The sequence below is a fragment of the Centroberyx gerrardi genome, chromosome 1, assembly GCF_048128805.1.
Source record: "Centroberyx gerrardi isolate f3 chromosome 1, fCenGer3.hap1.cur.20231027, whole genome shotgun sequence".
Classification (NCBI taxonomy): Eukaryota; Metazoa; Chordata; class Actinopteri; order Beryciformes; family Berycidae; genus Centroberyx; species Centroberyx gerrardi.
The window spans coordinates 9,219,995-9,245,122 of NC_135997.1; the positions used below are offsets into that span (position 1 = coordinate 9,219,995).

At 44.9% G+C, this 25,128-nt stretch overlaps 1 protein-coding gene across 1 annotated transcript; it reads right to left on the reverse strand.

The window, feature by feature from the left end:
* Nucleotides 1-16: 16 nt before the first annotated feature.
* Nucleotides 17-24,389, reverse strand: fn1b (fibronectin 1b). The gene is made up of 46 exons (XM_071915033.2): nucleotides 24,071-24,389; nucleotides 23,602-23,727; nucleotides 23,275-23,412; nucleotides 22,780-22,911; nucleotides 21,988-22,125; nucleotides 21,728-21,880; nucleotides 21,043-21,225; nucleotides 20,542-20,724; nucleotides 19,760-19,936; nucleotides 18,981-19,136; nucleotides 18,718-18,846; nucleotides 18,465-18,608; nucleotides 16,989-17,110; nucleotides 15,766-15,934; nucleotides 15,042-15,218; nucleotides 14,688-14,819; nucleotides 14,208-14,297; nucleotides 13,905-14,099; nucleotides 12,488-12,766; nucleotides 11,602-11,865; nucleotides 11,409-11,503; nucleotides 10,939-11,107; nucleotides 10,607-10,693; nucleotides 10,205-10,396; nucleotides 9,131-9,409; nucleotides 8,531-8,722; nucleotides 8,222-8,311; nucleotides 7,829-8,095; nucleotides 7,506-7,622; nucleotides 7,229-7,390; nucleotides 6,958-7,113; nucleotides 6,696-6,812; nucleotides 6,291-6,560; nucleotides 5,966-6,153; nucleotides 5,784-5,871; nucleotides 5,500-5,679; nucleotides 5,239-5,328; nucleotides 4,258-4,446; nucleotides 3,919-4,008; nucleotides 2,974-3,419; nucleotides 2,697-2,835; nucleotides 2,324-2,485; nucleotides 2,089-2,214; nucleotides 1,870-1,976; nucleotides 1,159-1,254; nucleotides 17-917 (listed from the first exon to the last, which is right to left on the reverse strand). The coding sequence occupies exons 1-46, from the start codon at nucleotides 24,219-24,221 to the stop codon at nucleotides 834-836; spliced, it is 7,416 nt and encodes a 2,471-aa protein (XP_071771134.2). The 5' UTR covers nucleotides 24,222-24,389; the 3' UTR covers nucleotides 17-833.
* Between the last annotated feature and the right edge of the window lie 739 nt (nucleotides 24,390-25,128).

Genomic DNA, 25,128 nt, shown 5'->3' on the forward strand with positions numbered 1-25,128 from the left:
ACAACATACGGCAAGGCAAAGTTTGACGTTCTCTCCAGCTTTATTAAAATAAGGGATTCTTTTTGTCAAAGGTAGAAACAACTTTGGCACGAACAATAACGTACAAAAATAAAACAGTTCAAATTCACACACCCCAGTTCAAGCATTCACACATCGTGATTAAAGGGATAAATTAGAAAAACAAAAAGTTAGAAAAATCAGAATTCAGTAAGTGTCAATCGCACACAGTGCTACCCCTAGCGACAGAAGAGGGGCTACAGAAAAGAAAAACGCACATTTTCACAGACATTATAAACAAACCTTGTTAATCACTACATTGACATTCTTTTAACAGTGCTTAATTTCTGACAGTTTCTGCTCTTTGATTAGGAAAAGTTATTGAAAATTATTAGATGCAAAACACTACACGGCAGTTTTGTAAATATGTAAATCTGAAAGTTAACAAGTCCTAAATGAATTCCCATAGGAGCCACACACACACACAAGTAGGACAGAGGGTCTTACCCTCTTAAAGCCACATGAACACAGGAAATGTTACTTTATGTGGAAAAGGAAATTAAAATGACAGAAGTTGTTAATCCCCAATAGAGCATGGATTCATAGACTGATGAAAGACATATGAACAACGAAAAGATTGGCATTTGAAAAGTATCCAATAAACAATAGCAATTTGGTAAGGCATCGGGGCAGTGTAACATTTTCAGTTGAATGTGTGTCACAAAGGCACAAGGCGGTTAGGTCAGTTCAGTCACAGACAGGATGGCTCCCATAGGGCGAGGCAGTACAGCGTTTGGACGGTGGGGGAGCAAAGCAGATGAGAGACGGGCGGTCCTTTACTCCCGAGGATTCTGGGGAACGGGTGCATGTGCGTCTGCCAGCAGCTCAGGTCGAAGGCACTCGATGGGGCAGTGAATGTTCTGGAGGAGGAGTTGGGGAGAGAATTCGAGTGGGTGTTTTTGCAAGATGTTGAGGTAGAAACATGCACATCTGCATCAGATTTTGATTCTATCACATACAACACCTAAAACAGGGCAATGCTGTGATTCTCATAAGACTTAGACTCTTGCTTGTGTTTTTCTGTACTGATACCAAACACATTTATCATTTGTCTCCTGAGAAAAATGAATATTAAAATCATTTTACTTTAATCCCACTCACCAATTTGCGTAGAGTGTTGTCTCCATATCTGACAGGCTGCAGCAGGCTGGCATCGACCTCAGCACCCGGTCTGCGGCAGTTCTCACATCTCCAACCCTGATGAGACCAAACACACACACAGACGCACACATTTGCCCATGTTTCACTTGAGTCCTTGAATACCGTCACAAGTCATTCTGTACTGTGTATAGGGCTGGGTATCGAGAACAGGTTCTAATTTAATCCCCGTTCCAAAAGCCACCGCACTAACGATTCCTTTTATCGATCATTAAACATTTCGAACAGCTGGATGCTTCTCCAGTAACTTTTTGACCCTTTCTGTGCGGTAAATACAGTCAGAGGCAATTATTTTGTTGTTGTTCTGTGATGTTGACCTCCATTTACTTACATTTTTTTCACATGTTCATGTATTTTGTTCTCTAAAGTAAGGCATTAATGCCACATGTGCCTTAGCTGTTTTGAAAAGTAATTCTGACACTAAAGTAACTCTTCACAGCAATGTCTGTCTTGAGTAATAAAACAAAGTTAACTACACTAAAGCTGGATGTAGTCTTTTACCCCTGAAAATGTGTACGGTAGGAATCGATAAAGAATCGGATCGATAAGAAGAATAAAAAATGGCACCAGAATTGGTCAAATCCTAACGACACCCAGTCTTAACTGTGTACTGACTTTCAGAACCAAAGAAAAAGAGAGGCTAATGTGTCCCACCTGTTGTCCTCCAAAGCAGGTGCAGGTGCAGATGGCGCCCAGGTACTCCTTCTGCCACTGGTTGCCCACCTGGTACGTTTTTCCATCATCATAGCACACCGATTCATCTGCATGGGTACACACGCACGTTAAAGTTTACATGCAACTCAAGAGGGAAATAATAAAACACTTTTTTTTTTTTTTTTTTAGACACAGTCCTTGAAAACTAAGAGGTCTTACGTGGTTCACACTTGAACTCTCCCTTGCCGTTGCCCAGGCAAGTGCAGCTCATCATGTGACCGTTCTCTGCGCGGCGGTCCCACTTCTCTCCAATGCGATAGTTGTTGCCGTTGTCATGGCACCACTCTAATGATGGACAAAGCAAGATGTAGAGAGAGAACGAGTTAGATATATTCCACTCTGAACTCCAAATATATGATTTCGATATTGCAGGCGAATAACCAAAAAAGCCTACTGGAGGAGTCGCATCTGAAGTGGCCACTTCCCAGTCCCAGGCATCTGCACCACAGCTTGAAGCCCGTCTCGGACATGCGCTCCCATTCAGCACCGACATCATGGTAGGTTGCAGTAAAGGTGTCATAACATGAGTCCTTATTGGAGGGCGCCCCGTCTTTCACTGAAGGAAGAGGAGAAGAGAAGAATATGAGCAAAGGTTCTATAAGCCATTAGTTAGACACAAAGCAAAGATGCTGTGTTCTGCAATGAGGCAAAGTGACTGCTGCCCTTTTGGAATTTACTGCAACTTCTTTTAGGTCATGTCAGATTTTCAGGTGGGGGTAGTAGCTAAGCTGATCCTAGTTCAGGCATTACAGTTGCTGTATCCTTACCAGTGTTCCCAGCTGTGATGACCTCCTCCAGAATCTTGTGTTTGAGCGCCCCCTTCAGGGCCTCAACGATCACATTATAGGACGCCCCGGAGGTCAGCCCTATCAGGGTGGCACTGGTGGCGGTACCTGGCAGGCGCATCTGGGACAGGTAGAGACAGGGTTTGACCATGTACACATTGAATAGGAGTCACTCGAACATGAGATTGTATCCAATATGGCAACCGTGAGTGGTTAAAGACTGAATTCAGACAATGTGGCCTATGTCTTTCTGTCTTACCTGGAACATCTTCTCATTTATTTGCGTGAGTGGATTGCAAGAGACCAAGTAGGCGTTGCTCTGCCTGTACGGCTGCCAGGAAATGGTGGTCTGGGTCTGCGCCTCCTGTGGCACCCCCGTCTCGTTCTCGGGGAAACCAAACGCAGAGCCGACGGGCACGTTCAGCTTCACGATAGGCAGTCTGCGGCCCTCTGCGTCGGGAAGGGGTACAAAGACAAGCGGCTCACGCACATGCCCATAGGGTGTCTGTGGGTTGCCACTATTCCCGTTATACCCGTTGTCTCCATTGTTGTTGTACTCTGTGTACTCCACATGCTGGCCGTGACCGCCAAGCGCATCCTGTCCATTGGGGCCCACTATCTGGACACTGTTGTCCGCATCAGTCTCAGGCACATCCAGCCTGTCCCCGGGGCGGCTGGGCAGAGGCAGCGTAAGCAAGTCCGAGTCTAGGCGGGAGAGACGGGGTTAGGAAAGCAAGCAGGTTAGACTAGGGTTAGGGTAAAGCGGGGCTGCAGTAGCATATCTCAGCCAACAGATGGCGATGGATATGCAGCATTGCTACTGTACTACTTCATGGCAAAGTGTGTCATAATGCAGTATTACTAACACACCAGGAATATTTTGAATGACCTTTCTGAAGGCATTCAAAATAAAAGCTGTATTGTTTGTTTTAAAAGGCCGAGCCTACTGTTGGTTGACTGCATAGTTTATTTCCAGGCCTCAAGGCTGTTACAGCAATACCTTTAATGCAGCTGAGCACACAAGAGCTGTCATTCAAAACCTTATATTTGGTAAAAGGTTTTGCATATTTCCCATAAATCATTTGAATTTTTGCACTCTGTCACATCACTTTTACCATCACTTTTGTCATTCTACAAAGCAGACATTTTTCATCTGTGTTATCTTGTTATTTGTGTGTGAGAGAGAGAGACTCAAAATACTCACGAGTCCGGACTTTGCCCACCAGAGGAGTGCTTCTCTGTGTATTCTGGAGGGCAATGATCTTGATGATGTACTCTGTGGCCGGTCTCAGGCCTGCGGAGAGGGATCATTATCACATCTCACATCTGACTCACTTAAAATTACCATATGAGAGGATGAGCCTGTGGGTAGCTTTGAATTTTTCCATGAATCACAGAGTCGCAATTCTGAACTGTTTTTTGAATCGAAATGGAAATGAAAAATGAGACATATTATAGTCAGAGTAAGTGAAAGGATTTTACTGGGAAATCCCTCCCTGTATCTACACAAGTGACAGTTTTGGACTCAAAGACAGGCACCTACCGGATATGGTGGCGTAGTTTTGGCCAGCGTGCGGGCGCGGGGTGAGCTCTCGGGGTGCTCCTCCTGACTCCTCGTAGGTGATGTAATATCCTGTGATGCGTGTGGCAGGGGGCTGCCAGGTGAAGGAGATGGAGTTGGGGGTCAAAGATGTGATCTGGATGTTGGTTGGAGCCTGGACCACTGGTTTAGCTGCAAAGAAATCATATTGGGTTAGATCATCTGGTCACTTGGTGTGTGTGTTTGTGTGTGTATGTCTAGGGTTACCGTTATGGTTTGTTTCAGTGGCTACGGTTACACTCGTCATTTCAACTTGATTTTTGAGATTTGATTCTAAACATGAGCACACATTGCTCTATGTCCACACTTGGAAAATGACTGTTATGCATCTCCTTTATCTAAATCTGTTTGTATTACTTTTCCCCGCTCTTCCTCTCCATCGCTTCACATTTCTTGTATGCACATTGTGTCTGTATTGCATCCAGACTTCACTGAATTCTGATCACAACATGAGCTTGACCACCTCCATATATGCTTTTGAAGATCCAATATGAGCAAAATCCTATTTTTGTGCGTCCAGACCTGTGACTTAATGTGTACTGCTGGGATGAGATGATAAAAGTTGGTGGTTAAGCCAGGACTTATTAATCAACATTATCATTTTTGCTCATATTTCTATAAGATCTTCAAAACCAAGACTATGGAAGTGTCAGGCTTGCATTATGGATGTAAGTCAACATAGTCTGGATGCAATACAGACACAGTGTGCCTACAAGCAATGTAAAGAGATGGTGAGGAAGAGGGTAAAAGTAAGTCAGACACAGATTTAAATAAATGCAGCATCAGAAGAAGTGCAACAGCCATGTTGAGGCCAAGTATGGACATGCTGCGATGTGATCTCATAACATCCAATGTCTAGAATCAGATCCCAAAAATCACATTGAAAAATTTGTAAATGTAAATTAAGCATGTGCATTCACATACCTGTTTCAGCAGTGAGAGTGAAGGGAGCGCTCTTTGTGTTGCCGTTCAGGGTAAAGAGGTGGATGGTGTAGGTGGTGCCTGGCTCCAGACCTGCAAAAAATCAAACATGACATGAGGTGAAGCAAGACCGCACTACCAATCTCACACACACACACGCACACATACACACATGCAATCGCACACACTTCCACATCTCTTTCACATCTGGAAAAACTCTTTCCACCTTTCACCAGGTGTATTGGTAAGGCAGGTCCAGTGTACCTGTGAGGGTGTAGGTGCGCTGTTCTCCTGGGATAGTCTTTGTGATTGTGGGCTGTGAGCCACCGAGGGGTGTGGCATCGATGAGGAAGCCGGTGATGGTTTCCACCTTGGAGCGCCAGGTCAGCGTGATAGAGGAATCCTTCACATCAGAGATACGAACACGTCTAGGAGGACTTACCTCTGCATGGAGGGAGAGAGAAAAAGAGATGGTTGTGAATAATAATTGGTGATAATTGGTGTATTATCTGTGTGTGTGGTGTTTGGTTTATGAAGCAGCCACTTACCCTCCAGTGTGGTAGCTTCTCCCTCCAGCGGTCTGCTGGTGACAGAGTTCTTCAGAGCATAGACATGTATCTGGTATGTGGTTGCCACCTACAATGCACATACATACAATAGATATTAACCCACTGACAGAATGTTATCCATGTAAATATAGAGACAAGAACTCAGGCAGAGCTGTGTTCACCATGAGTCTTGGTATGACAACGCGGGTGGTGTCTGGAGCAACGTTCATCTCCTTGGTGGGGCCGTTGTTGTTCTTGGGGTTGACGACCACACGGTAGCCTGTCAGGCGCGAGGTGGGAGCGTGCCATGACACAACGAAGGAGGAGGAAGTAACCTCTGTGAGGTGCAGGTCGGTTGGAGCGGGGATTACTGAGGGAGATACAAATGCAAGCAAACATTTAGAATTTGAGTGTATTGTACCTACAAGTCAGGATACATATAAATCGAACCATGCATGTGTTGATGTTTTCTGTGCTGGAATCATTCATTAAGGAGTGAGTCCCTACCTGTGGCCTGTGTTCCCACCAGCGGGGTGCTGGGTGTGCGGTCATGGAGGGCGATGACTTTCACAGTGTACTCTGTCCCGGGGCGAAGGCCAGTCAGCATCACGCTGTCCTGGTCACCTCTGGGTGCTGGACGTAGCTCCCTCTCAACCTCCTCTGGGCTGGAGTACAGCACGCGGTATGATGTCACCGTGCCGTCGGGACTGTCCCAAGTGATGCGCAGGGAGGTGGAGTCGATATCGGAGAAGGTCAGGTCTTTGGGACGGTCCATCGCTGCAGGAAAGGAGGAGGGGGTTTTCATTTGCGTGCTGCACACCTGTCTCTCTATTTCTTCAAAGGCAGATTAAAGTAAAAGACAGATGTTAAGTCATTCTTAAATAAGTTTCCATTGAGTTGAGTCAAACCAACCAGTGATAGCATTGTCCACCAGAGGGGAAGAGGGCTCTCCATTGGTTCCCAGGGCATAGACACTCAGGACGTACTCTACAGTGGGCATCAGACCTGTGAACGTCATCTCTGTCTGATCTGTAACAGGAGAGCAAAAGGGAAGAGAAGGAGAAGTAAGGGTAAGACCCAGATGCAGGAAACACCAGAGGGTATTATACTGGAAATATATGAAAGTTATATATAAAAAGAAAAGTGAAAGCCTGACTGAACAGCTCTTTCTTACCAGGGGCCACCACCTCCGAGAAAGAGGGTCCCAGGCCGTTCTTGGGGACGCTGGTGACTCTGTAGCCTCTGATGGGGCCCTGAGCAGGGGACCAGCGCACTGTGATGGCATTGTCTTTCACATCAGTCACCGTCATGTCAGAGGGGGACTCAATGTCTACAGGCAGGGGTGAAAGACAGAGATGGACACATGACAAGCCATAATTTTAATTCAACCTGGAACATGTATATTTTGTTTCTGGAACAATTCTGAAACAGTCATGTTGCTGTACCGGTCTTGTGTGTGATGTAGATAGGGGTGCTGGAGGCGGGGCTGTCCCCTCTCCCGGTAACAGCGTAGACCGTGATGATGTAGTCAGTACCAGGGTTCAGACTGTGGATGGTGGTGGTGGTCTGTGTGCCTGGGATGGTGAACTCCTGAGGAGTCTCACCGCCTAGCATAAAGAGACAGAGGGAGAGGAAGAGAAGAATAAAGAGTCAAACCCAGACTATGGCTGAGGTTTATCCGCAGGCTAGAAGGCAATGGAAACTACAACAGGATGTACAGACCTGTCCCTCCGTAGGTGATCCTGTAGTACCTCACTGTGACAGAGGGGGCGTCCCAGCGGATACTGATGCTTGTGGGGGTGGATGATGTCACCTCCAGGTCAGTGGGAGCATCAGAGACTGGGAGAGGGTAGACAAATAAAACAGAGGAGATGAGAAGAGAGGGCAGAAGAGAGGAGAAGAGAAGAGAGGAGACACATTTTAATCGAGCCAGTGAAAAAGAAAAAGAACATAATCATAATCAAGAATGCCTGTTTGTCTGTTGGCACCAGAAGGAAGAGTAGACGTGACTACAGAAACCAATCAGCAGCCGTATAGAAACTCACTGGTGGCCTGTGTGCCAGTCAGAGGCTGGCTCTCCTGGTCGCTGTTGACAGCGTACACGTAGATCAGGTACTCGGTCTCCGGTGCCAGTCCAGTCAAGGTGTAGTAGGTCCTGGTTGGGGGCAGCCTCTCATCCTTGGCCCGCCCGCCGCTCGTCATCTGATAGCGAATCCGGTAGCCGGTGATAACGGCAGTTGGGGCCAGCCAGTGAACGGTGAAGGAGTTGGTCTGGATGTCAGAGAAGTCCAAGCCAGTAGGAGAGTCCAGAGCTGGAAGGAGAGGTATTGGTAGAGATGGAGAGACATTTAAAATCACATGCAATGATATTTCTAAAAAAAACACAAGGCGTAGTTTCTATTTGGATGGGGGGTTTTTGTACTAGTCATCATACTCACTAGTTCTCTGAATTCCAGTGACTGGTGCGCTCTCTCTTTCCCCGTACACACACACAACACTGATACGGTATTCTGTGTTGGGCAGCAGGTCTATATAGAGACAGAGAGGTAAATATCCAGCCAGATGGTCAGAATGGCTTGAGACAGAGCGACAGAAACAAAAACAATGCATTTTTTCTCACTCCGGTGTAGTACTCTCCTGCATTATTGTTCTGCCAGCCTGTATTATAACTTTTAAGTCAGTTTTCTGTCAGACATCTGGCTAAACATAAGCTCAGTATGGTGCAGTCATGATGTCATCAGTCTTACTCTGCAGCAGGAAGGTGTTGGTGGCTCCGCCCACGTTAACCTCCTTGATGTCATCATCAGTGGCTACAGGGTGGTAGCGGATGACAAAGCGCGAGATGTCGCTCGGCGTGGGGACGTTAGGCACCGTCCAGGTCACCCTGATGTGGTCAGGACCCACCCCTCCAAAGTTCAGGTTGGTGGGAGCTGGAATGGCTGGGAGAGGGAGGGGTTTTAAGTTTTAGAGACAGACAATATAGTAAAACAAAGCAGTACATCTTTATAAGTAACAGAAAGAGCAAATACAGGCTTTTTTTCCTCATAAGACAGGAGTAATTCACAGTTATATATCCAGATAAACATTTTTCTGCACATTTACCAATGAATTGCAAGAGTATCAGCATGACTTGATGAGTCCCTACCTTATTTTGATAACTGCTAAGAGGTTAACTAAATAAAAGTTGGTTTATATATATATTTTGATATGTGTTACATTTTTTTCAAAAATTTAGTAAAAATTGAGTTTAATATGCAACTTAATGAAATGAGGCTTTTTATATGTTTTCTTTCTCTGATATCAAATCCGAAGCCCTCCCCACTGATGGAGTGAAAGAGTTAAATCACCAGCATGTGTTTGCTTTGTGTATGTGGTCGGCTCGCTCTCCCCCTCCTCTGTAACCGTGAAGATACTGATGACATAGTCCACGCCAGGCTCCAAACCGCGAACCGTGTAATAACCGGCAGATATGTCCACCATATCTTGGATGATTGGCAGGTTCTCGCCCGCTGTTACCACCGTTATCCGGTAACCAGTAATGGCAGTATAGTTCAACGGGATCCAACGCAGGCCAATGGTGGTATCAGTAATGTCGACAAAGTCAACATGACTTGGTGGGGGTATGTCTGAAAGGGTTAAGCCGTGTGCAAATAGCAGGCAAAATTAGAAAGAGAGACAAGCACATAGACTCAAAAGCTATAATAATTACATTGATTATGTCAAACACACAAATTGAATTCCCAGTGAAGCATTCAGAGACCCAGGAACACCACTGAGTGTAACAGTAGCCATGCTTGATAGATGCATTACAAATTATCATTATCAAAAAAAATTACCTTTAAACTAGTTAAAAGATAAATCTCAAGCAAAGATTAATGCTATTGCTCTAGGCATTCTTCACAAACATATTAATCCACTTTCCCAATTAATAAACAATGATATTATCTCCATGCAAATAAGTAGGTCAGACAAATTAAGGTGTAGTTAACCAGACATGGACAGACATGTGGCTGAAAGAACATTCAGCCGATGACCATGTTAGTAGGACTGTGTAATTACAGTATCACAGCAAAACAGACAATTGAAGGTTATGATGATTAAGAAAGGGTGATATGTTTTTGAGGTTTTTGAGTTTTTTTTCATGAGAAACTAGGTCAGTTCCAGGAATAATGTTTGTGTGGAAACAGTCTCGGAGTGAAGAGGGATAAATCTTGATGGCGGGAATAATGAAAATAAAGGCAGGAGGTGGAAATATTGGAGTCGGTGCCACTTTGACTCAGACCCAACCTTTCCTGGCAAATCCATCTCTCTCTCTCTCTCTCTCTCTCTCTCTCTCTCCCTCTCTCTCTCTCTCTCTCTCTGTCTCACTCGAGATGTGAATGTTAGGTGAGACAGTTGTGTGTTCGAGGCCTGGCTCCTACCTGGTGTGACCGTGGTGGACAGCGGCACACTTTCCATATGGTCTTTGACAGTGAACACGCTGACGTTGTACTCCACTCCCGGACTCAGGTTCTCCAGTGTGCATGAGTTCTGATCAGGCCGGATTAACTGCTCCTGGGAGTTTCCTCGCTGACCATCGGTCGGCGTGCCTGTCACTCTGTAGCCTGTAATGTCTGCAGGAAGAAGAGGAGGTGGAAAATAATGTGAGAACTTTATGCAACGAGTCAGTGTGAGAAATGAGGAGAGAGAGAAACAACAGGAGGAGGAAGAGACGGTAACATTTGTCCTGGCAGAAAAATACCATCGGAAGGCCAAGGTCTAGACTTGCCTAAACCAGTGGTCCAATGGGCTAGAGGCGCGTGGGGAGCACAGTCAATATTTACCTGGTGTTTTGGCGCCTACCCACTGGACAGTGAGATCTCCTGTGTCCGGGTTGGAGTCCAGACTCAGGTCAGTGGGAGGAGACAGGGCTGCAGGGAAGAGAAACCAGAACAGAGACAAGCATATGAGAAAGTCTTTTCAGTGGTAAATTGATGGGATACAGCAGTAACATCTGATACAGACTCATGCAAAATGGAATGAAGCAGAATTAAATCCCACTGTCTGACAACCAGCTTCTTCATTAGTAGCTTTCGTCTAGCAATCATAGCCACGGCTCTGTTTTTCTCACAGGCGAATAAGCTGAGTCAGAAAGTGAATCACTAAAATCACTCACGGGTGACAACATTGCGGGTGACGGGGTTTCCACGGTTACGTCCGTTGAAGATGGGCTGAACACTGTAGATGTACTCGGTTCCAGGGGTCAGGCCAGACACATAAATACTTCCAGAGTCAGAGGTCACGTCTCTGGGAGCCTCGCCTTCCTGGCTGGGGCGCACAGACAGCTGGGAAGCAGGAAGGAGACACGCAGAGATCAGAGGTCAAAAACAAATTTAAAACGATACTATTTTTTTTTTTAAATACCGTTGGGCACAGAAACAAACTGGGCACAGAAAGACAAATGAGGAAAAAAAAGAACTTGCTGCATATTCGCACAAAGTTGTCACTCAATCTCAACTAAATCAACATATTTACAATCTTTTTAATGGTATTTTTTTACCACTGAAAAGACTGTAGAACTTTTAACTTAATTATGAACAACTGTTTTTACTAGATGATGAACTGATTTTCGATGCAGGTTTCTACCTTGTAGCTGAACCTGCGGACAGGTATCCAGGTGATGATGATGGAGGTATCAGTGACCTCGGCGCTGAAAGGAGGAGCATTACCCATCTGGGGAGCTGGAGGGAGGAAAGAATGGGGAAAAAATTGTTATCATTATCATTACTGCATTCAATTCTGCTCAACACTGATATATTCTGTTTCTCCTAATACTCACTGGTGGTGAAATATCCGGTGACGCCCTCGCTGAGCACATTGTTCTGCTCAGACTTCAGGGTGACGGTGTAGTGGGTGTCTGGGCTCAGTCCCTTGAGAGGGAACTGGGAGACGCCCTGTGGGACCCTCTTGGTGGTGGGGTTGGAGCCCTCGACGCTCAGGAGGAGACGGTAGCCCGTGACGACGGAGCGGGGGACCTCCCAGATGACCATCGCGCTGTCGGGGCCGATGTCAGTGAAACGCACATTGGTGGGAGCATCAGGCTCTGGAGGGGGGAGCGCATGAAGCAACACATGTAAGACAGGGAATCTGACAGGGTTGGGGTCAATTCATGAATGAGCTCATCAATTCCGATTCAACCTACAGGAAACTTCAGGTAGCTGAATTTAATTCAATGAAATTCTGTGAAATTCCATATTTTTTTTGTTTTTTCTTACCACATATCTGAGATTACATGTAGTGTGTAGTGTAATATATTATCAATACTGAATATCATAAAATGTTAAAGGGACCTCTCAAGTGGTATTTGATGCATAACGTAATTGTAATACATACATCATGAATGAATGTATTTGATTTGTGTAACTGTCTTTTATTTGATTCATAATGTTTAATTTTTAATGTTTAGCAAGTCATAACAACCTCTCTTAGAAGTGGAATTTCATGGAATTCAATTCTGTTTTCTGTCATTCCAATTCAATTCCAATTCTGTTTCCTTAGATTCCGATTCCAATTCATTTTCATTTTCATTATTTCCACCTTCAAGATTTATCCCTCTTCATTCCCAGGACCGCTTCCACACAATCATTATTCCTGGAACTGACCTACTTTCATGTTTCGGTCTAATCCTTACGGGTCTAATTTGGGCTCCCTGGTCTGATACTTACTGGTAGACCTCTCTCCCACCAGCGGCTCGCTCTCCACTCCTCCGTTGATGGCGTAGATGTTGAAGCGGTAGAGCGTGCCGGGCTGCAGGTGGGTGATCTCAGCGTACGCATTGGGTGACATGGGCAGCTGCAGGAGCCTCTGTTGTGTGCCGTCGGTAGCAACGGGGGAGAAGGTCACCCTGTAACCGGTGACCTCGCTGGGCGGGCCGGTCCAGGTGATGACGATCTTCACATCTGTAACCTCGTAGAACTGCAGGTCTGTGGGGGACTGGACCTCCTCTGTGGACAGGAAGTGGTAGATTGATTGACAGGGGGTATAATCAGAATCAGAACATATTTACAAGGCTTGCAATAATATAATAGTTAATTGTCATAATTATACATTATACTGTAATGTACAGTCAGTGAACCATTTGGCAGGTAATAGCTAGATTATTCGAGATGAATGAAACAACTGAGGGTCATCCAATTAAATATACAGTAAAACAACCTATAAACCTGCTTGTCTTTGTCATGTCAGTTTTGCGAAAGTTTGTAGCTCAAACACAAAATATTTGCATGACGCAAAGGGTTGAGCTATGTCCAGTCTGAAACTTCTCACATTAGAACATATTCCAAGAGATTGAAGATGCATTCAAACAGACAAGCTCATTATGAGCGACAAATTACAGTCTGAGTAAGGCATCAACAACAATGACCCAGTTGTAGCAGAAAATAGAAATAAAATATCAAAGCCAGACTTGGGTGGGGAAATTCAGTGCCACTCACTAGAGCATCTGGTTTTGCTCTTTTTGAACATAATAAAATTGCTGTGCCAGGCACAAGGAGGAAAGAGGCTTAAATGGAAATCTGAGTGTGTGTGTGTGTGTGTGTGTGTGTGTGCATGCATGTTCATAATGCATGTGCATAGGTGTGTGTTTCTCTGGAGCCCAGCATGAATTAATGAATTAATGACAGGTCATTTGGGGGCAGGATGAAGATGAACACCCTCTAAAAAGAATATTATGATGGTATGGAGGGCTATGAAAGCAAACTTTGACGAAGTGTTATGACAAGCTCAGTCTTGGCCCGAAACACAGGAGAAGCCCTATCCAAAGATCCCTGGCCCTATAAGGAAACTTCGGCTCCAAGTACTAACTTAATCTGCTCACTGTCAGTCACACAGCTCTCACTGATGGCCAGAAGACAAAGAATGATTTAAATTTTTCCATTTACTAGTAGAGAGAAAGAATAAATTAGTGTGAAGGTTGAATAAAACAAACATGGGCTCAAATTAAAAGGGCATTTCTATTCATTTAAAATGTTTATGTTTGTCCAAATACAGAGCAAAGTTGTGCCACCTTTTGTAACAGGAGTATTTCTGTTTTTTATAAGTTGAATGACACAGTATCTGTTTTACAAATACATGCATGCGTACCTGGAAGAGGTGAGCCGGCGGTGTTGACCTGAACAAAAACAGGCTCGCTCTCCTGGTCCTCCTCCACAGCGTAGATGCTGATGTTGTAGAGCAGACCGGGGCGAAGGTCCACCAGCCTCACTGAGGTCTCAGTATCTGGCAGCGTCAGCTCTGTGCTGCTGCCCTCCAGTGATGGCGTGTACACCACACGGTAGCCTGGGAGGCGGGAACGGACAGTTATAGACAGCCAGGGTTAATAACTCGAATCCCTAATTTGAATCACACGCATTTACACACACATACATACACATCATAGTTTCTTACCAGTAATAGGAGCCTGAGGCCTGGACCAGCTGATCTGGATGGAGGTCTCTGCCACCTCGCTGATCGAATGCTGAGTAGGAGCATCAGGAGCTGAGGAAGGGGATGGAAATCATATTATTAACAATAATAATAATAATATTACATCCACAAATTCCATAAACTCCATAGATCTACTCCATGGAGAAGAGAGCAGTGTTGGGGTGGTTACTGGAAAAAAATAATAAATCGCACATTTCTCGTTACTTTTCTTAAAAATTACTTTACTTATTACTCCTTGAGAAAAGTAATTAGTTACACTACTCGTTACATTACTTTTGCGTTACCCCCCTAAACGATTGTGCTAGGCTTACTTGTGTTCATTGGACCAATAAATATTGTAGACTTAAGCCCACATTAAATCTGGCAAATGAGAAAACATGGTGTGCTGTGGTAGGGGCAGGAAAGTCATGCAGATAGACCGGAGGAGAGAGATGTTCCTACCTGTAGTCTGCGTGGTGGAGAGGATGAGGGTGGGGTTTTTTCCATCGGTGGGAACCTCATAGACGTTGACGTTGTATCTGCGTCCTGGCAGCAGGTCAGTGATGCTGACGGAGGTGGCTGTCTGTGGCAGGTCTGTAGGAGCATGCAGCACGCTAGTTAATACACCTACTCACTAGATCCTATGTATGTACAGTACTTCACATATAAAACAACAAATCTGTTTCCCCTGAGATCCGTCAGTCAGAGCTTCAACAGAGAAACCACCCAGTCAGTCTATCATGCACGGTATAATGGAGGCAATCTCGCTCATTTTAACCCGTAGTTGAGGGTGCAGCAGTGGTGAAAGGCGCTCACCCAGTACTTTACGCGTAGTCCCGTCCTCGCTGAGCTCGTACTCCACCCTGAAGCCAGAGACGGTATCAGAGGCTGACGTCCAGGAGATGACGAAGCTGTTGGAGGTGATTTCTGTCACTGACTCCGAAGTGTCCACTACTGGAGGAGGCTGGGTGGTCTCTCCCTCCGATGTTTCCACTGGAGAGACGAAGAGAGGGGTTGTGGGGGGAAAGAGACATTAAGAGGGGTGTGATGGGTGTGAATGTTATTTTAATAATAGTGCCGTGCACCATAATTACACTACCAGTCAAAAGTTTGGACACACCTGATTGAATGTATTATGTTTTTCATTATCTTAAAGCCATTGTGATTTAAAGGCTTATGCTTAAATGATTGAAATTTGTTTTTTAGACAAATATAAATAGAAGTTGATGCCTATGTATGAATTTCTTTCCAAAGCCTTTGCCTTTCCATCAAGGCAAAGGGCAGCTACTTTAAAGAATCTAAAATATAAGATAGTTTTGATTTGTTTAACCTTTTTTGGTCACTGCATAATTCCATTTGTGTCATTTCATAGTTTTGATGTACTATTATTCTAAAATGTGAAAAATAGTAAAAATAAAGAGAAATGCGTGTGTCCAAACTGGTAGTGTATGCAAACAACCACGGTCTAGAATACCATCAGTGCTGATATTTCCATCTAATAGTATTCGTTTAGATTTGGTTACTGCCCAACTCTACTCACAAGAGCCATAGGTCGTGGTGAAGTCAAAGCGTGTGACCTCACGGCGTCCGTAGCGCAGGATGCTGATGAGCTGACCCTCGTAGGTGATGCCTGGCCGCAGCCCAGAGATGGTGTACGAGTTCATGTGTCCTGGGACGTTGGCCTCCCTCCAGGGCGCACGGGTATTTTTCTATCAGAAGGGGTGAGTTAGAAGCTTTTAGGTCAAGTTTCAATGACAGATAGCATAGATTAAAGAGGGCATAATCTACTTTTTCAACTTGTCTTTTCTGTTTATTATTGTTATTTTGTTCTGCTCTTTTTTGTTTCTTTCTTCTCATTTTCTTTTTCCCCACAAAGTATAGGCTCTTAAGAACTGTTTAATTTGCATTTTTATTTATTTGACTATGCTTTTTCTTCAATGTTTCAATGACAGATAGCATAGATTAAAGAGGGCATAATCTACACTGTCACACTGACTACTAAAGTTGAATAATAATATTATAGGACTTGAAAGAATTTAGTAGAATTATTAATCAAATCAGAAAGTTAACACTTTGTATAGTAGTGATGCCGGTCTATGAATATTCCCGGATTGGACGTTGGCTAAAACTCTTTCACTGCAACTTCATTTAGGTTGGCTTTGCACTCTGTCGGAAAACTCTAAACTTTCTCAGCAAGAGGGGGGACGAGTGAGAGTGGCTTTGCCAAAATATACAAACCACTTAAGAGGAAATGTGTTTGACTTCAATTAGGGGTCATAAACATTTCAAACAGCTTGTCAGACCTAGAGGTCTTCAAAGAGAGAGAGATGCGTGAAGAAAAACAAGGGGAGGGGGGGGCGTTTTCCTTTCATTCCCTCAAAAGGCAATTTGTGTGCGTGTGTGTGTGTGTGTGTGTGTGTGTGTGTGTGTGTGTGTGTGTATACACAGGGAGTTCATGCGCCCCTAATCACCTTGTTTGTCCATGCTCAAACCTCAGTCAACATTACTAACTACAATTTGACCTCATTCAGACAGAACAGCAAAAAATTCCACTATTTATTTGTTATCGTCACCACCTTTCAGAAACCCTTCCGAGAAGAAATGAGTGTTCACTTGCAATTACAAAAGGTAATTTGTAAGCACTTTGACCAACGAAAGAGGAGGTGGGACTAACTCATAACACATAGCAACAGTATAGCAATGGATCACAAAATCTTGAAAATTAAAAAAAGTTTGGGATTAGAAATCAAAAGGCTCACTCACCACTCTCCATTTTAGGATGTACTGGGTAATGTGGGCAGAGGCAGGGGGGTTCCACTGTATGGGGTGGGAGTCTGGCTGTTTCCCGGCCTCTGTGATGATCACCTGGACGGGTCTGTGGCCCCCTGGGGAGTCAGGGTGGCGTGTGTACGAAAGGATGGAGGGGAAGAGACGGGGAGAGAGTAGGAAGAAAAGGAACAAAGCTGCTATTAGTAACGAGGATAAGGCTCTTGATGAGTGAGAAAAGGCATGACACACTTATGTTGTACGTCAAGTCACACAGTGCCAAAGGAATACACTGTTGCCTATAGAGGGAGTGGGTGTAAGTCGGCTGCTTTTTGGCGAGGCTCTGTCAGACGGATTCGTCTCGTTGGGACAGAACCAAACCGCCAGACGGCCTGCTCAAACACTGCGTTTGCCATAGAGCGCTAAGTCCAGCTCAAACACCCGCTGCCCTCTTGACAGTCTGAAATAACACCGGAGTATTATATTCACCGTACCTTGTCCATCCCTGTGCCCGCTAGAAAACACACACACACACACACACAGCTGCCCACTCTCTTTCACAAGTTACACAGCTGTACTGCAGCTGAAGGTAATTTAGTGCACTGTTAGAAGTCCATTGACCTGCACAGACAAACACACTCTCCTCTGCGGCTGGTGACAGCAGGATAAATGGGTCAGCTGAGCGAGGGCAACAGTACTTTACTGGGTTTTATTCAGAATACATGGTGTGCTGCCATGGAGTGCTGCCTGAACTTGATCAGTTCATTGAACAAATAGTTAAAAAGTTCTCATCTAACAGACCGTTAAAACAAAGTATCACGTGGCCTTTACATATCCAGTGGGAAAAACTGTATGAGGTGTGGTGTTGAGAGTGACTGAGAGGCAGGAAGTGTGCACATGTTATTAAACCCCCCCTCCCCACAAAGCATCCCTTGTCCCCTAGCTGGCCAGGAAAACAACACAGGCGTGGGAGCAAACTACAAAGCCCATAGGGAAGACAGGGGTGATGTGATTGGCCCGCCCTTCTCCATTTGCCAGACTTCAAAGTTAAGCAATCAACCCCCCCCCCCCCCCCCCCCCCGCGCTAATCTGGCAAGTGAGCCAAGCCGCCCCCTCGTTTCATTTCAAAGACCGATGTGTGATAGGGTGTTAGGGCAAGGTGAGAGGTGGAGGGACGTCAATAACAAGTGGGTGACTTGACAAAAAAGAACAGCAAACACAAATGAGTTTCAGTTGTCTCATTCAGTGGTAAAAAAAAAAAAAGAGGGGGAAGGACTGAGAGGCAAAGGAGGAATGACCAGGAACTGACTGAGGAAGCCCAAAGACTCATCATTTGTTGGCCTATTGCCCCAAAACCTGCTCATCTCTTATCAAAGTCCTGTGTTTAGTCCGGCAAGCTCATTCACTGCATCACTTTTGCTGTTCATTTGATGTATATTAAATTGGTGAAATTGCCACAGTGATGTCTCCTACCTGCGAAGGTCTGCTGTGGCTCGCAGCTCAGCTCGCCAATCCCGTTGCCATAGCAATAGCAGCGGTAGCGGCTGCCGTGGATGACTTTGTCCCACGACTCTCCGATCTGATGGAACGCCCTGGTTTCTGGCTCCTGACACTGGTCTGGTGGGGAGAAAAACAGAGGAGGTGATGGGATGGGAGAATGGGGCGGGGCTGTAATGTGCTCAACGTGTCACTCCCTAACAGCTGAGCCAACGAGCCATGAACGCACCAATAGCGTCACACTTCCAGCGCCCGCGTCCCTGTCCGAAGCAGGTGCAGTTCATCATGTAGCCCTCGTCGTGGCGCTTGGAGAAGGCCTGGTTTACCTCGTAGGTCAGACCGTCAACAATACACTGGTCTGGACACATGGAGGAGAGAGGAAAGGAAGGGAATGCAGTGAACATACAACTCTTCACTCCGTTGTGTCTAATTATACAACCGCTATATACTTCAAGACAAACTCTAAGATGAATTAGCATTTAGCCCTCTGACCTCGCAGCTGAGAGTAGGCAATGCAGCTCCACTCCCCGCGGCCGTTGCCCTGGCACGTGCACTGCATCATGTGACCCAAGACATCATGGCGTTTGTCCCACTTGTCACCTACACGGTGCATCACTCCATCATTGGTGGTACACACTTCCTCATGGGCTGCGCACAGAAAGAGAGAAATAAGATTTAACAGTCAGTGTGAGTGAGAGAGAGAGACCTACTTTGAAACTGTGCCAAACATTTTTTGCAAGAAAGGCATTGGATTAACCCCTCTGTGTGCAGGTGTGTGTGTGTGTGTGTGTGTAGCACACATGCCTCTGTATCTGTTAAGACAGACCATTCTCCTCGGCCCAGTTAAGCCCAGTGTAATGAGTCTGTAACAGCCTTCAAAGACACATCACTCTCCCATGACCATAAACTTCCTCTCCTTTAAAGAGCAGCCATTTAGTCCCCCATTGACTGCAAGTGACCCATGCAGCCGAACAGTCATTAGCAGCTATGAGAACAAGATTAGATAAAGTCCAGTGCATTTAGCTTGATAATGTCCTTGCCAAAGAAAGAAATCTATTGAGTGAATAATTGAGTGTGAAAAATAACTAGTTTGGGTGGCGGTTCTGTGGTTAAATGGGCTCGGCTATAGGCTTAGATACATTAACTAACAAGCTTCAAAGTAACTGCCTCGTATTGTATGTTAAAAAAAACAACTTTACGAGCACAGCCCCATAGCCACAGCTCCCTCCCCTCCAAAACCAACACACACACACACACACACACACACTCACCAGCCATGGGGCAGAATCCAAAGCGCTGCTCTCCATCGTAGTTGTGGGTGGTGCCGCACCACTTCATGCTGTCACGGCGGCCATCAGAGGTGCAGTCGGTGTAGTTACGGCCGTTGTAGAGGAAGGGGAAGTGGCACAGGGCGCCATTGGAGTTTCCGCCTCGTGTCATCACCATGGCTGGAGATGAGAGAGCAACACAAGGGTTACATCTCTGATCTGGCTGTCCATCTTCCCACACTGCCTATGTCTACACTAGGGTTTGGTCCATATGGGTAGTTGAAGGCTGATACCAATGTTTTTAGAGTGAAGTCACCAATAGCTGATATTTTATGTCAATATTCAATATATTTAAATTTCACCATGTCAAAAATTAAAAAGTATTCAGCAGAATGTAGACCAATGTGACAGTAAAACTCCACTGCACCTATTCAATAGTAAGGGGAACGCTGAGATATATTAGGCCTTTAAATGAAGAATTCATTTACATAAAAGATAAATTACAATTGTGTGAAAGAACAAATGTGCAAAGAAAATAAAATTTCCTTGCAGGTTTTACAGACTGTTTTTTGTGGCTGTGATCAGGAAGAAACACCCATCATATCAGGTGGTGGAAGGCACCGACTGGGCAATAGCCAGTATTGAATAAAAGGCCAATATCAGCCCTATATATCGGTAAAACCAATATATCAGTCTAACCCCTTTTCATCTCTTCCCCTTCTCTCTATCCCACCCACCACTCCCTTCTCCCCTTCCTCCTCCCTCTCTCCTCTCCTGTGTCTCACCGTTCTTCTCAGTGCAGAAAGAGTACTGCTGGTCTGTCTCATAGTCGGAGGTGGTAGAGCACCAGAGCTGTCCGTCTGTGCGTCCGTCCGAGGTGCAGGAGTAGTAGGTCTTCCCCATGAAGACGAACGGGAACGCACACGGCTGGCCGTTGGAGTTGCCGCCATACACCTGGGACCGGGTCTCTGCTCAGATGGGAAGGGGAGAAGGGGGGAAACACAGGGCATTCGTAATGGAGACACAGTAATGTACATCCTACAATGATGAATATTTGAGCATTGATACCTAAATCAGGGATTCACAAACTTTTTCATGTCAAGGACCGCTGGTGGTCCCCGGATCCCAGTTTGGGACCCACTGATCTAAACCATGCCCTACAGAGTAACCACATACTCCCTCCCCTCCCCTCTTACCTCCATCCTTCCCTCCTTGCATCTCTACCTGCCTCTCTCCCACCTCTTTCCCTCATTCAGACCCATTCTGTTCCTCCCTCCTGCACTCACCCCAGTCCTGGCAGCTGACTCCATTGCCCAAGCAGGTGCAGAGAACCTGCTTGCTGCCCTGGTTCTTGATCCAGCGCTGGCCGTCATTGAAGGTGGCTCCTGAGTCTGTGCGGCAGGTTCCCTCGGTGGGGGGTTCGGGCTGGGGCAGAGGCTGGGGATGGATCAACACAATAGAACCTGTGCCTGTGGAGACAAAAGTTTTGAAAGGATGAATGATGACAGGATCCGAGGCATATGCCATTCAGTGAAAACTTTCATCAAAACTGCTTTTGAGTAAGTGGATATATTTCTATATTTCTCTCACTGGCAGTGTTAGTACCAAGGGTGGAAGTAACTAATTCCATTTACTCACACGTTACTGTAATTGAGTTTTTCTGGGTAGCCTACATGTAGTTGTTGGTTTTTTTGGTATTTTTTAAAGTCCTCTTTTCTAAAAAGTAACTCAGTAACCTTTACTCTGAGTACATTTTAAATGAGCTACATTTTACTTTTATTTCAGTAGATTTTTACACCAGTACTTTTACTTCTACTTAAGTAAAATATCAGCAAAGTACTGCTACTTAAGTAGGACATCCCAGTACTCTTTCCACCCCTGGTTAGTACCATGCTCTCCCTACTAAGCTACAGAACCACAGAGGAAACACTATGCTGCACAAAAGTGTAAAGTTTAAGTATTAAGTCTCACCCCGGCCTGCGTTGGAGGTGTGTCTCTCGCACTTCCACTCTCCGCGGCCGTTTCCTGTGCACAGGCACTGCAGGGTGTGTCCGCTCGCGTCGGTCTTGGTCCAAGTGTCTCCGATACGATAGGACCTCCTGACCTCCTGGTCATTGCAACGGTCTGGCCGGAAAACAACAACCGCAATGGTCAATGGCTGACACTGAAAAGTACAGTGCGTGTGTGTGTGTGTGTGTGTGTGTGTGTGTGTGTGTGTGCGCCCTACTTACTCCTTGAGGTACATGTGATGCGCCCATTTCCCTCTCCTAGACAGGTGCAGTCAATCATCATCCAGCCTTGGTACGGTTTCTCCCAGGTCTCTCCCACAACGTAGGATGATCCAGCAGTGTTGTCATAGCAACGCTCGGCTTCACAGAAAAGACAAGAGACCCTTAATATTGCCAGTTCATTATGCAACACAAGTAGCTAACTTGAATTCACAGCATTTAAATCACCAAGGATTACAGTTTTCATGAGAAACAAACCAAGTGATAATAATAAGTTGCAAAAGCCTCCTAATAGGGACTATCTACAAAGCAAAGTGAAAAGAGTCAGGAGGCAAATGATTGCTTATTAGTTGTTACTGTATTAAGTCAAGACATACAGAGTACAACAAACCAAGGGGAAATGAATAGTTGTGGCGTAAGATGGGCAAAGAGGAGAGGCGTGCTCTCTTGCTCTGACCTTGTTTGTCTGAACTGCTGTCAAATATTTGCATTGACATCAAACACAGACCTACTTCTGAGAAATTACCTCAGTGTGTGTGTGTGTGTGTGTGTGTGTGTGTGTGTGTGTGGAGGGGGGAGCTGTGGTGGCTGAACACAGAGGATTGCATGTTAAAGTCATGATATTTAATATTTACTTGCATTCCATAGTTCATATGGAATGTGATCACATCCTGCCCTATAGTTTACATACTATACATACATTTTTTCCCCTGTGTGCCCCTGATCCATCTTTTCACAACAAAAGGCTGAAATAAAAGAAGGATTGTTGGCCTGTTTATAGATAAAAATACTCACCCACAGGTTTGCAGGTCCACTCTCCTTTGCCATTCCCTAGACACACACACTCCAGCATGTAGTCAGCACTGTCATGAGGCCTTTGCCAAGTATCCCCGATTTTATAGGACCTTCCACCTTCATGGCAGCGATCTGAGAATAAAACAATTCAGCAGTTAATTCTAGCTTCTTTGGTTTAAAGAGATGTGCTTATGCAGTACAAAAACTGCCCATCTTAAGTGATTGAGTCTTATATTCAGTCTTCAAATCTCATATTTCTGTGTAATTCTGAGATAATTCCACTTGTTTCCAAGGCAGTCTCAGTTGTTTCAGGAATTTTCCGGAACCAAGTGACCATATCTTAAGAAACAAGTAATAACAAGGCAGATCAGTCCACTTGCATCAAGGCAGACTTTTTTCTCTTCTTGTAAGAAAAGTAAGATTGTATGATTCCATACTCAGTGACTTGTTAAGATTGATATTTTTGCATTGTGTTTAGTAATCAGGCAAACTCACTTGCGATGGTACAGCTGATCTTGCCCCGACTGGAACCAATGCAGGTGCAGTCCCACATCATCCCGTCCTTCGGCCTCTCGTAGGTTTCCCCGACCCGGTACGACTGGTCATTGTACTTGTCGTAACAGGACTCCTCCACTGAAAAAAAAACGTGACAGAGAAAACAAGGAGAAGGTTAGAAGTTGTTACTGTGAACTTGTTGGAATCTCATCGGTGCGTAAAGGCGCACTGGCGACACCTTAAAATGTCCATCTGTTTCAGGATTTTTCTTTAATAAACTGTATTTTCTTAATACTAGTAGACTAAATTGCTCTCTCTCTCACTAACCTTCGGGTTTAGTTTTACATTTGATCCCTGCTACTCCGTTGCAGGTGCACAACAGTGTACTTCCACGGTAGGTTTTCTCCCACTGCTCATTCAGTCTGTATGTGCGACCGTTTTCATCACAGCTGGCTACAAGGAGAAATAATATTGTATAATACCGTATATGTATAAAAAATAAAGTAGCCTATGCATAAAGTTGCTATAACCACAGACACACAGTAAGTGCCTATATCGGTATTACATTAAAGTGATACCCATAGGAGATAAAAAAAATAAAAAAAACATACCATAAAGTAGGCTACGATAAAGTCACTATAAACTCACTATTAGGTTCCACACACTGACTCCCTATAGGAATATTAGGCCTATAGAGATGTTTCAAATTGCGTTTTTATGCAATGGGAATGGGGGTTGAGGCTTGTTAAATTCTAGCATGCAAACAAACATTGAAAATATAAATCCTTGTACATACCTTGAGTAAGAGGCACTGTGTCCCCGAGCTCGGGAAAAACTTGCTGCTGCCCAATGTGTCTTTTGCTCTTCCCTTGGCTCTTTGGCATACAGTGGACCGCGCTGCTTACGCACAGCGCAACCAGCAACCCTGTCACTGGGCTACCAGTCATTTTGAAGAAGAATAACGGAGATTTGGAAGGTAATTAAAGTAAGCGTTGGTTAAGAAGGTAGAAAAAGAAGCGAGTGCAGGACTAAAGTTTTGCTTGGAGAGAGCGATTTTTTTCCCCCCTTATATTCAACTCTCCCTGCTGCTGCTTGTCCAGGCGGTTCTGTCTGTCGGCCGCCTCGCAGCTGGTTCTCCAGACCGAGGAGAGGGGTGCGCACTGTTTTTATACCTGGACACACCGACTGTGTTGTAGGGGGGAGGGGCGTGGAGCTTGGATGACCCCACCCGAGTCTGAGCAATGCTGACACCCGACTCTAATTTGCAGTCAGTAAGTAAAGAAAAGATGTTATGGCATGAAAAAAACATCCCACCAGATATGGTCAGGAGGATGAGGGAGCAGTTGAAGTCTGTTCGGCCATTTAAGACATGAAAACTTTAACTTGCCGTGTTTTGATGGAGAAATGACACACAGACCATGACGAAAATTAAGATTAAGATTAAGAAGCACTTTATTAACTATAATCCTGTAATAAACTAATAATAACTTGCTACTAATATCACTGCAAAAACATGTGTCCATATAGGAATATCATAGGAATATTATAGGGATACTATAGGAGATAAAATACCATAAAGTACACTGAGCTCCCTAGAAACCCTTATTGAGTACCACAGACACACTACAAATCCCTAAAGAAATAGTCTATTATATAAATATTACAGTGATATTTCATAGGGGAGAAGAAAAAGTCACATTTTAATGATTATTCCATGGTAAATCAAGCAAAAAGTAGCATGAGCTGCAGTGTCCTAAATGTACAGGCTTAATACAACTTTTTGTTGATGGATGAGGAAGATTATAACTGTGTTCTGCCACTGTCCAGATGGGAGTTCCCTGTAATGTATTTCTG

Coding starts and splice junctions, on each gene's coding strand:
- fn1b (XM_071915033.2), bottom strand. CDS start 24,221: ATGACTGGTAGCCCAGTGACAGGGTTGCTGGTTGCGCTGTGCGTAAGC. Junction 8,723..9,130: donor CACAAAGCAAACACATGCTG/GTGATTTAACTC, acceptor TCCCTCTCCCAG/CCATTCCAGCTCCCACCAAC. Junction 4,009..4,257: donor AAACTACGCCACCATATCCG/GTAGGTGCCTGT, acceptor CCCTCTCCGCAG/GCCTGAGACCGGCCACAGAG.